We start from the raw sequence: 11,744 nt of genomic DNA on the forward strand, positions 1-11,744 counted from the left end.
TCCGGAGGTCCGTTCTTAACCTGAAACTGTTCTTAGCCTGAAGCACCACTTTAGCTAATGGGGCCTCCTGCTGCTGCCGTGCTGCCGGAGCATGATTTCTGTTCTCATCCTGAAGCAAAGTTCTTAATCCGAGGTACTATTTCTGGGTTAGCGGAGTCTGTAACCTGAAGCGTATGTAACCTGAGGTACCACTGTATGCCCAACTCTAAATATGTTTACTCAAGTCCCGCCAAGCTCAACAGGATTTGTTCCCTAATAAGTGTGCATTGCTGTAATGAGGTCGTAATCATGTGCATAATTACTTGGACGCAAGTCCTGTGGAACTCAGGGAGACTTACTTTTGAGTAAGCTTGCAAAGGCTGCACAACTTAGGCACACCTACCTGAGAGTAAGCCCCACTGAACTCAACAGGACTTCCTTCCTGACTTATTCTCTCCAGCTCGTCTCAGCAAGGCAAAAAGGAGGAAGGTCTCTTTGAAAAGAAAAGAACCAGCTCTCTCTCTCATTTACAGAGATCTCTCCTCCTCCAAACTACCCCCACTTTTGGTGCTGCAGCCAAGATAAACACACACTACATCCTGATTCAATCACGAAGTTATCAACACTCTGCTTTCCTACCAACATTACATGAACCAGGTAAAAAGGCAGCAAGGAAGCCTTGCAACATCCTTTCAACTGCCGCACATTTGCTCTGAGCAAAGGCTGACATTTCTTAGACCTGGAAGGAATCCGGCTTCCAAGCCTCAGTAAAATGTGTAAAATCCAAGGAATGACATCAGAAGCAACTCCACCAGTCAGGCACACAACACCTATGAATGGGTTCAAGGCCATGATTACTTCTCATCCTTACTTTAAATGCTTCAGCTGAAACCTTTTTGAGCTGAGGGTCAAGGAGCTTGCTAACCTTGCAAATAAATTAACAGAATGAACTAGTCTTCAGAGGGTTTTAATAGTGATCCTGTCTTCTACATACCCATGTTACACAAGCCACAAAGGAAGCAACTCTCTTCCCATTCACAGAAATGAGATTGCCCTATCATTGGGGTGCGGTGGGGGAGAATCTCATTCCCCATGGGTGACAAGAAAAATGGCTGCTTGCAAGCCTGACCCAACTGTGGAACAGTTACAATCAGTTCTGGCACTCCAATTACTGGATGCATTTTTTTAATTGAGTAAGCCAGCCAAGGAAACTTACTAGCCAGCCAAGAGACTAGCTTCTTGCCTTTCAGTGTCTCGTGAGAGGGGAACAGGGGTGTTCTTTATGACCAGGCATGGAAATGGAGCTTATGCTTGTAAACAGTATCCTTCTAACAAGGGGACTGGTGGAGAAGGCATGATCTATCCCCCACTCTGTCAGTCTATCTTAGTATGAGGCAGCTTCCTATGAATTCTTGGCCATCATTGAATTCCTGGCCACCATAGACGACAAAGCAAGTGATATTGCAAAGTCGGATTAAGCAAGTCTTCCTGTTCTACTAAAAAAAGCAGTGACCCCCCCTTCCCCCCTCACAGCACTCCACATTACCAGTGAATTTCTGGTCTTATTTCCCCCAAAGATTTGGGACACTCAGAAACCAGAGATCCACATACTTTTTGACTTCGTCCTGTTGCATTTTGCTCCCTGACAAACCCACCCTCAACTGCGACCAGGGGTACAGTGTGGAGGGGGCCAGGACGTCATAGCCCCGGGCACATGATTTTGAGGGGGCATGAACCAGGCACCCCCATGCAGGGATCCCTGTCCCACCCTGTGTGCCACTGGGGATTTCTGGGCCCTGGAACCCGGCCTCGCCCTGATTTGTATAGTGTATATAGGTCAACAAATTTACTTCTCCTTAGCAAACACATTTTAGATTTTCAGTGCAAAATATACACAGTTTTGGTTTAAGTATGAGCTTCTGTCTCTGTTGATACATATTGAACAAAGATGGGCAATGCCCAGATAGTAGCATCAATGACTGTTGGTGTGAATGGCTGCTTAACTGAATTTGTTGCAGACTGTATACTTTTTTGCATCCAAATGTGTGTATCACACACATGCACACCTACGTAATTGCCAATTGAGGGTAATGCTCCATACATCTGATGAAGTGGACTCTGCAGACCACAAAAGCTGATGCCACAAAAAATGTATTGATATTGAAGGTACGACGTTGGTTTTGCTGCAAGAGACTTAACACAGATACCATTCCAGAAGCTGGACTAGGACTGATTTAGCCAGCAATCCTAACCATCCTCCGATCAAAACCCGCCTTTCCTGAACCTTTAAAACAAAAGAACAGCCAATGCATTTGTTTGAGATGGTCTCCCCTTTTTCCCATGCTAAAATGGAGATGAACTTCTAATCAGATCTGGCATTTCTGGTTGCTTAATTCTGAACTGAGGCTTTCCATTATTAGGTCAACAACAATCTTACAAAGTAAGAGCAAAAGCTTTCAGGTTTTCCAAAACTCTTCACCAGGCTAAATTAAAACAAAGCAAAGTGAAAGGAACTCGTGGAAGACACCATGAATTTGCATCTGGTCAGAGTCTTATGGCAGAATGTGGGCAGAAGGAGGGGATGTTCAAATGAGGAGGTTGGCTCCCTCCTCCCACATTGGGCCACAAGACTCTGACCAGATGAAGACTCATGGCATGACCGCCAGCTCAGTTTCTCCCTTTTCCCTAAGCCACTTTCTTAGCCATCCAGCCTGATGGAAGAATATTTTTAAAACTCAAAAGCTTGCACGTTATTTCACAAGATGAGTTTAATAAAGGGTATTGTCCTAAAATAGATTTTGGATATTTCATCACGGTCCAAAAAAGCTACCTTTACTTTTTTTTGTTAACAATCCACTTCCTCAGCAGCTCTTATTACTTTCAGCTGCCAATTCCCCAGAAGCTCCCAAATGTCTCCGTGCAGCTTCTTATCTATGAATTTGCCATGATGAGCAGATATCTAAGGACCACAATACTAGCGGTACCAGCTCCCTTCTCTTCCTCCTCCTCCATCACTAGCTGTGGCTAAACATCAGCAGTTAGGGGCCTCTGAGCTCCCACCTCAAGAGTCATGTGGAAGTGATTCAACCTCTCCCACAGCAGATGAAGGATAACCGGGATGTGGGGGGGGGAGAAAGAAATACTCAGCACAGAGGCCTTTCTCTGAAAAGGCTGCTGTTTGTTATTTCTGGAGTAACTTTTGAGAAAGGCATTCTGTAAACACCGTGCCATAAAACAAATAGGAGCTCCATTATCTTGTGCCGACAGACCAGAGCTTGAGGGGTGTATTTAACAGAGAAATGCCTTGTACCGGAACCAGAGCAATGTTTAGCAGCTGCTGCTGGAGCTTATGAAAGTAACGCTGCTTGTTTAGTTTCTCTGGCACAGCCAACAACGTCTGCGCAGGTAGGGTCTTGGCACTGCCCCAGCTCTCGCCTGGGGAAGACAAAGCGAGGACTAAACCTCAGCTCCACACAGACATCATCCCGCCAGGGGCAGGGCAGCCTTGTTGTCATAACGGAGAGGAACATGGGACTGCCGCTCTCCATCCGCTTGGCTTGCAAGCAAACAGATTGCCGGGTGGAGAGAACCCATCCCAAGCAAACTTGCCATGCCGATGGAACACAACAACAAAAGGTAGCAAAATCATCATTGTGCCAACACCAGTGTTCATTCTTACGATGGGAAACCAGGGAAAGCTTCAAGCTTAGCATGCTGGCTAATGAATACTAATGAATTTCTGCAGTGGTCCTGCTGCCAGACTAAACAGCATGTTTCCACATGAGCAGGCGTGCACACACACACACAAAACTGTGGAGAAACACAACTGCTGTGGGATTTGAAAGGTGACTATGACCCCATTCAGAAATGACAAGGTGAAATTTCCAAAAATTGAGTGGGTGTAGAACAGGAGTAGGGAACCTCAAGCTGGGGGTGTGGGGAGGAGGCAGATGCAGCTTTCTAGGCCAAGCCTGGTTTCCCCAGGCTACACCTCCTCACCAGTCCAGCCTCTTGACTTCCCCAAGTGCCTTTGCCTGGCTGAAATGTGTCCTTTAACTGCTCGCCTGGCCGCTGCATGGAGAGAAGTGTGTGGGGTGTATACATGGGTGACTATGCAGAAGCCTCTGACTTCTGCTTGGCTGGAATGCAGCTTACTGTACTAAAGGTATGGATCACATCCACCCTTTGACCAGTTTTTGCCACTGGCATGCGACCCTCTGAGAGGTTCATCATGATGGAATGTGGTCCTCTTCAAAAAGGTTCCTGCACCCCACTTTCGTATAAAAGCCACGGGGATCAAGGTCCAGATGAACCAGCATGGTGAGCAAAAAGTTGGATTAGAAAAAGGGGGAATCGGGTTCAAATGCCCACTCATGGCCTATCGTTTTCTCACAACACTCTCAGTCTGATCTAGCTCAAAGCCTTGCTCTGGGGACAAAATGGGGAGAGAAAAGAACTACGTATGAGATACTTGGGGGGAGGGCAAGATAAAAATGCAGCAACAATAAATGCAAAGGTAACAGATAAACCCACTGCAGCTGAAGGTATTGTGAAACAGCAAGTGACTGACTATTGGGCTCATGGCAAATATATGTTTATTTACAAACTTCTTGTCTGCTGGCTTGGTGCTACAAGCTTTGCTCAGGTTCTAAATCATTTCACAAAGACCACGGTGTTGTTCAATCACAGGGTACAGGGTTAGCTCCAGAGGCCCTATGTAGAACATTTGAATCAGACACAAAGCAAACTCATTTGACCTGGTAGGGTAAGCAGTTTGGGATAGTGGTGGCCTGAGAGAGGACATTCTCCATGGCAGCCCCTAAGCTGTGGAATTCCCTTCCCCAGAGAGCTTCTCCTGACACCATCACTATGCAGCTTTCTGCAAAAGGCTGTATCTTAGTGTAGAACCAGGTCATCAAGCGTGAGCTTCCATAGCCGCTGCCTGCCATGAAGCATCATTGGGACGATTTGCAGCAACGGCAGCAGGTATGTTCTATACTTGTGACAATATTTTATCCTCTTGTTAATTATGCTGCTTTACATGTGCATTCTATATTTGACTTCCTTTAGTAACATTTTCTTTTGAAGTGTTTAGGATAATTGCTTTTTTGTTAACTTTGCTACGTTAAATGTGCATTCTGTACTTGACCTCCTCTGTAATGTTTTATTTTGAAACCTTTTAAGATAATATTTTAGTTCCCTGTTAAACATGTTGCTTTGAATGTATACTTTTTATTTGACTTTGCAACATTTTATTCTGGATTGTTTAATTTGATACTTTAATTTAGGCTAGAAACGGCTTTGAATATTTTCCCCTTAAAAAATGAAAGCTGTGAAATGAACAGTAATGGTAACAATAAAATGCTGAAAACACACCTATTTACCCTGCCCTTTGACACTTGAGAAGTGTGTGTTCGGGACCCACCCTATTCCCATGACTGTAATTTATTGTAACTAGTTTTAATTCTTGTAAACTGCCCTGCAACTTGGCGTTGGTGAAGGACAGGCAATACATTTATTGATGTTATCAATATTAATATTAATGATTAAAGGTGCTTCTTCCTACAGAGTTATCCTAGGTAAGCGCACCAGTATGCTCACTTTGTAGGGCCTATCCCAACTCTGAGAATGGGGAGGGAGGAAAAAGGTCAAGCATGTTTGCTTTTGACCCAGAAAAATTCAAGGCAGGGAATATTTGTTCTCACTTGAGGGCTTTCCTCCCTGCACGCCCTGAGCCAGCCAAAGCACTTATAATCGGCTAGCCTGCCTCATGAAACCTCACATTTATTATGGGAACGCTGATAAAAACCCTTTCTGCAATGCTATTGTCAAGATTGTAAACAGCACGGTTGCATAACGTTAGTGGCCAACATACAACTGCCTCCACCTCTTCACCAGCTCTGGAATGTGCAAGTGAGACTCATTGGAAAAATATGTCCCCGTTGCTGTGCCATTCAAGGAAGGAAATATAGGATTGTGCTTCTCTGGGCATCTGCAATGTATTTACACCCATGACCAGTTTCCTAGGATGACAAGTGTTTATTTATCTCTACCCAACTCTGTCCCTGGACAGGGAAGCTTACAGCAATTCCATCACTGTCCAAAGAGCTCTCAATCAAAACAGGTTTCTATCCCTCCACTCTCATTTGGGATTATGCTACTAATCCCGACAGCTTCCCTTGAAACTCTTTTTCCTCCCACCAGGACTTTTTTCTTTTCTTATTTGCATCCTTTATTCATACAAACTGGAAGTTTCCTCTTGAAACAGTTTCCCTTGTGGGAAAGTTTGCCCAGCTAAAGGTACTTTCTCTCTCTCCAGAGATCTCCCGCTCTGGTTGGACCTGTAAAGTCAAGAAAGATGCTATAGATGCAAAGCTATGAGCACTCACTCGGATCAAGTCCCATCAATATAAATAAATAAATATATCATAATGATCATTTTATTGGTGCTTTCTGTTGATACATGCATGCATGCATCTGGCTGCAGTGGTGCCAAACTACACGCTACATTACATGCATGGGTTGCACTTGTGCCATCAAAAAGAGCAGTCAAATGGTGGGGGAAAGATCCAGACAAGGGCCATGGGGGGGGGGGCAATATGGAAGCACTTAATCCTCCCCCTCCCTGTTTTGTGATCTATTTGCCCGGGGGGGGGGGAGAGCTGCTAACTGCACCAGTACCAGTTTCCTTCCCCATGTAATCAGCACCTGAGGGAGCAATTTTCACCAGGACCATAATGTGCAGGAGGGGGTTAACTCCCTCCTGCTCTCATAAGTGGTGCCATCAAGGCAGGACTTTGGGGCAAAAGACCAGGTCTCCATTCAGCAGAATAATCAGCAAGGCCCCCTAATGCAGAAGTAAGCCAAATAGTTGTTCAAGTTTAGTCGTTTAGTCATGTCCGACTCTTCGTGACCCCATGGACCAGAGCACGCCAGGCACTCCTGTCTTCCACTGCCTCCCGCAGTTTGGTCAAACTCATGTTAGTAGCTTCGACAACACTGTCCAACCAAAGCCAAATAGTACACATTCCCATCTAAAGAGAGTGTGTGTGCCCCCCCCAAAAAAATAAGATCATCATGCCCAGAGCCTAGAATTCCCTATCCACAGCATGGTCCCAAATCAGATTGCCCCACAAAGCTCCCCCCCCCCCAGTTACAAAAAATACTCAAGTGCAAAACACGCATTCAACACAGCATGCCCCACAGCACTGTATCAAGACCCCCCTCTCGATAAAGCCATTGTGCTTCGCTTTTATTTCCTTTTCTCATTTCTGAACTTCCTTGGTGGCCACCGACTGCTAAGGAAGGGGATCAGATGCTATACTTCTTTCCCCAGCTGGTTAGCAGCTGCCCTGCTTCTCTTAGCAAGAGGAATATGCTGCTAAGCCAGACTGTCCTCTGCAAAGACAGCATCCTTCAATCTTCTGGATAGGCAACAGCATGCAATAACGACCGCTACTTACTGTATTTTTTGCTCCATAAGACGCACTTTTTCCCTCTTAAAATCTAAGGGGAAATGTCTGTGCGTCTTATGCTGGGAATGTGTGACCCCTGGAGCTGGGGGGGGGGGAATCCGGGCTTCCCCCACCAGCCCCAACCTGCTCTTTGGGGATGGGGGTGAGGGAAAGCTGGGCTTCCCCCACCAGCCCCGTCAAGCTCCTGAGCAGCTCTGGGGTAGCCCGCAAAGCCTCCGCAGGGCAGCGGGGAGCCTTCATCCCGCTGCCCTGGGGAGGCTTCGCGTGGCTATCCCTGGCTTTTGCGGGAGGTGGGGGAAGGGACAGAGCGCAGCTCTCTCACTTCCCCCACCTCCTGCAAAAGCCAAGAGCCGCATTATTTTTTTCTTTAATTCTCCCCCCAAAAGGTAGGTACGCCTTATGGACAGGTGTGCCTTATGAAGTGAAAAATACGGTACTTCTGAGTGTCATTATTACTTACATATGAGGCAGGGAAATGCACACATGTTCAAGAGACAAGGTTCATCCATTTACAGAGTATCATCTCTAATCAGGGGAGGGGAGAGGTAAAAGAGGGAGGATTAAAAGAGCAACACCAAGGAACATCAAGATTTCCAGACGGCAAAAGTAAGGATGGCTTCCACTCCAGAGGAGAAGCAATTATTTACAGCACCATCCAAGACATGGTCTTTGAGTTAAAAATCAATTCCCACTGATTTCCAGGTTAACAAATCTGTGGATTGGGATGAAAGCACTCGGGTGCAGGTAAATAAAGCCAGACGTTTGTCAGTGAGGAAGGGAGAGCACTATAAATGTTGGTTACAGGTACAATGGAGAATTTATTTGCCACTTTATGATCCCTATCCAGAGTGTGTTGCAACCGGAGCAATATATGCAGTGTTTGTTTAACTCAAAAATAATGGTCATTTAATTATTTAGCATTTAGTTCAAGTAAGTGTCACAGGACTGCAAAATAATAGCCCAACCCTATGCAAGTTTATTCAGAGATATGTCCTACTGTGTTCAGCGAGGCTTACTACTCCCAAGTAAGTGTGCATTAAACTGCAGCCTTATTCCCCAGTCCTATCCATGTTCACCCATAAGTAATTCAGTGAGGCTTACACACAATCCAAACCTGGAGTTCAACCAGTGGAATTTAAATCAACATAATTTATGCTGGTTTAAGTCCAAAAAAGGGTGTGTGGCAGTGCTGGGACAGGGCAAGGAGAGGCTATTCCAAATCCCTTTCAATCCATCTCATGACCTGGCAAGTCAGCAGAACTTAGCTGGCAAAAAGGGAATTGCAGGTCAAATTCCTCCCAGAGTTTGGAATAGGGTAACTTAACACCGGTGCAATTTACATGGTTTTCCTATAGTCAGGGTTGCGCAGTACAATGCAAACGGTATTGCAGCCTCAACCGTGCAATCCTATGCAGGGCTGCTCAGGATTACATTCCACCTAGTTCAATGGGATTTACTCCCAGGTAAGTGGGCACAGGATTGCATCCAACTCTGGGAATTTAAATCTGAAACAGATTGCTGTCAATGGAACCCACGACCACGAGATGAAGCCGGTCCAGTCTCTACCTAAATGCGCTCGGAGGTCGCTCTGAGTGCAAGCGCTTCCTTGGCACCGGGAGTCGGACTGACTGGCAGTACTCGTGCGCTACAGAAGCCGAACTCAAAAAAAGAGCCCGAACATAAAAACACACACAGTTTCATTCAAAGTAATGAATGAGAAACAAGCCATTGCACCATCCCCCAAGCAGCAAAGCTGCACCGGGGGACCCCTTACCTTGATGTTACAGAAGACGCTCGCGGAGCAGGTGTTCCCAATCCTGGGCGCTTTGCCGTTTTCCGGCGCCATCCCCATGGTCTGCTCGGCGCGATCTGGAGACTCCTCGGGAGACAAAGGGCGAGTTAGCCCGGAGCCTCAGCAGCCAGTCCCGCGTTGCCCGCGCTCCTGAACAGCCTCGCTCAGGTGCCTGCCTTCTTCGCAACCTCCCCGCGAGCCAGTACGGAAAGCTGCCCGGGCGAAAGAGCGCGGAGCGTGCCGTTTTTATAACTCTGCGGCGCACTCCGAAGCGATGATGAAACTTTCTTTCTCCTCCCTCTTTCCCTCTAGTGCGTAAAAGCAGGCGCTGGGAAATGCGCCACCGGGCACACGGCGCTTCCCGCCCGAAAAGCAGGTGGGAGCTTTTCGCTCTCCGAGGGGACGGGCAAAATTTCCCTCTCGATCCCTCCCAAGAGATCAACCCCGCAGGAAGTCAGACCCTCAGGAGGGAGCGCCGGCAAATCCCTTCCCTCCGAGTTCCTCGGCTCCAAAACCGCGCGCTCCGTGGGGAGACGTGGGGCTGCAGGCTCCGGCTTCTTCTCCGAGGTTTCCGGCTGAACCTGCCGTCGGGGCCTCTTGTGAAAGCGTCGTCGGTGGGGTGGTGGGCGAGGCCGCTCGCAGTCTTCCCGAGCACGGCATGCGCCCTCCACATGTGCGAGGTCAGGCTTCGACCTGCGGTCGGTTTGGCTCCAGCCCTTGGCTTTCCAAAGGCCCCTGCCCGGGGAGTGGCGCCCGTGGCACGGGGCGTTTGCGCAAAAGAATCGATCTCCCCCGGCTGTTTTACGCACGGCCGGCCTCGACGGAGAAGGGCCTAGCCGTGGCCTAGGCTGCTCGCTGCAGCTCGGAGCGAGGCGGGCCGCTGTCCCTGCAGACAACATGGCCCAAGCAGGCGAACCTAGCCGGTGGGCGCTTCTTTTCCACAGCTGCTTGGAAGCCCAGTCGCCTCGCAGTTACCTCGAGAGGCACTGACACAACGGAGGCCTGACCCCGCGAGCGGCCCGGCGTGTTCATCTCCGGGCGGCCAACGGGATTGAACCGACTCGATTAAATATTAACCTCCCCAACGTGGCTGAGGTGGCTCTGGGCTGCCTGATCTGTGTCTACAAGTATAGCAAAATGAAGTGGGGGAACTCTGCTATCTTAAATAAGCAAACGCTTGCAAGGAGAAAACTAGCATATCAGGGAGAAGAGGGGCTAGGACCTTTACCTTCTTGTATTAGTTTTCTACTGGCAGGGCATTGTGTGTGTTTGTATTTAGCTAAAAAAAAGGGGAAGCTTTCAATGACAGCATCCCCCGCCCCTAAGTAACATTTTCCACCTACAAGTTGAGGTCTCTTCCCTCCTCCTGTCTCATGGAGAGATCTGGATCAAGAAACCCCAGTTATATTCAGGCTGCTTCTTAGTAGAAAATGGTGACACTTGGGAAACTTCTCCAGTGAGCCAGCTGATACGGACCCTTTGATTGCGGGTCCTTCCCCATTCCACTGTAGTATGGAGTAGTTAAATAGAGACCAACAAAATGGCATTCCCATGAGTGCTCCCTTATGAAAGCTCATGCACCACAAAGTAATATTTAAGGAGTCTTGGAGCTTTGTCTGCTACTCTTCAGTGCTTAATCTCAGCTTCTATACATCCATTTATATGGCATTAATTTTTCCATAGCTCAGGCAGCCTGCTGCCCCCTTTCCTCCTGCCCACAGTCTCTTAGTATCTTGGTTTTCTATCCCTCCATAGCCTCTGTAAGAACAACTTGTTCTCCAAGTCCTTTACCAAGAACTCAGTAAACCCCTGAAGACGGACAGCAAAAGGTGACATTTTCCCTACTCCCATTCCTCTGCCTCTCAAGTCAACCTGTAATGAAACGACCAACCTGCTACTTGCATCAACTACCACCTCATGTCCTACCTCCAGTAATGGGGGACAGTTATTCATCATCTCCATTGCAGCTTTTGGAATAGATCGAGACGTGTCCATCTTCTCTCCCTCTCGAGCAAAAGCTCATCTCATCATCCTTTCACTATACTTGAAACCCATTTTTATCTTGATCACCACCTGCAAGATCTCAGCCTTTTGATGTTCCTATTACGCCATGTCCCTAGAATGAAATATTAGCCACTCAAAGTTAAATGATAACTAGTTCTTAAAATAGGTTCCCACCCACCCCCAGTTCTTGCTTTTTTTAAGGTCTCTGGGTCAAAGAGATTTTTATGGCAGATGGATGAAAACTTGGCCACAAAAAATGCCTTCTTAAGTGAAGCTACAAATGGAGTGCAAGACTCATGGGCAATGGCACATACTAGATGTTCCCCTTGACTTAGCACAAACAATTTCATAAAAGATGCAGTACAAACAGAGAAATCTTTTCCTCAGAACCCCAGCAGAATCTATGGAAGAATAAAGCACACCACTGGGCAGCTTTCCAAAATCACTTGTCATGTGTTTAACTTGCTTGGAATAAGCCCTTTCCCTTTTTATCC

General features: G+C 47.2%; 1 protein-coding gene across 2 annotated transcripts in view; it reads right to left on the minus strand.

Moving 5' to 3' along the window:
• Positions 1-9,761, minus strand: part of SLCO2A1 (solute carrier organic anion transporter family member 2A1) — a 59,819-nt gene extending 50,058 nt beyond the window's left edge. Inside the window, exon 1 of one of the 2 annotated variants that reach the window (XM_081192625.1) lies at positions 9,229-9,761. In XM_081192625.1, coding sequence (XP_081048751.1) covers positions 9,229-9,306 — 78 coding nt within the window. In that variant the 5' untranslated portion in view covers positions 9,307-9,761. The remainder of the gene's footprint in view (positions 1-9,228) is intronic. The other variant, XM_081192626.1, reaches the window with a different exon arrangement.
• Positions 9,762-11,744: the final 1,983 nt, after the last annotated feature.

The sequence above is a fragment of the Podarcis bocagei genome (assembly GCF_964188305.1).
Source record: "Podarcis bocagei genome assembly, chromosome: 4".
In the NCBI taxonomy this organism is placed as follows: domain Eukaryota; kingdom Metazoa; phylum Chordata; class Lepidosauria; order Squamata; family Lacertidae; genus Podarcis; species Podarcis bocagei.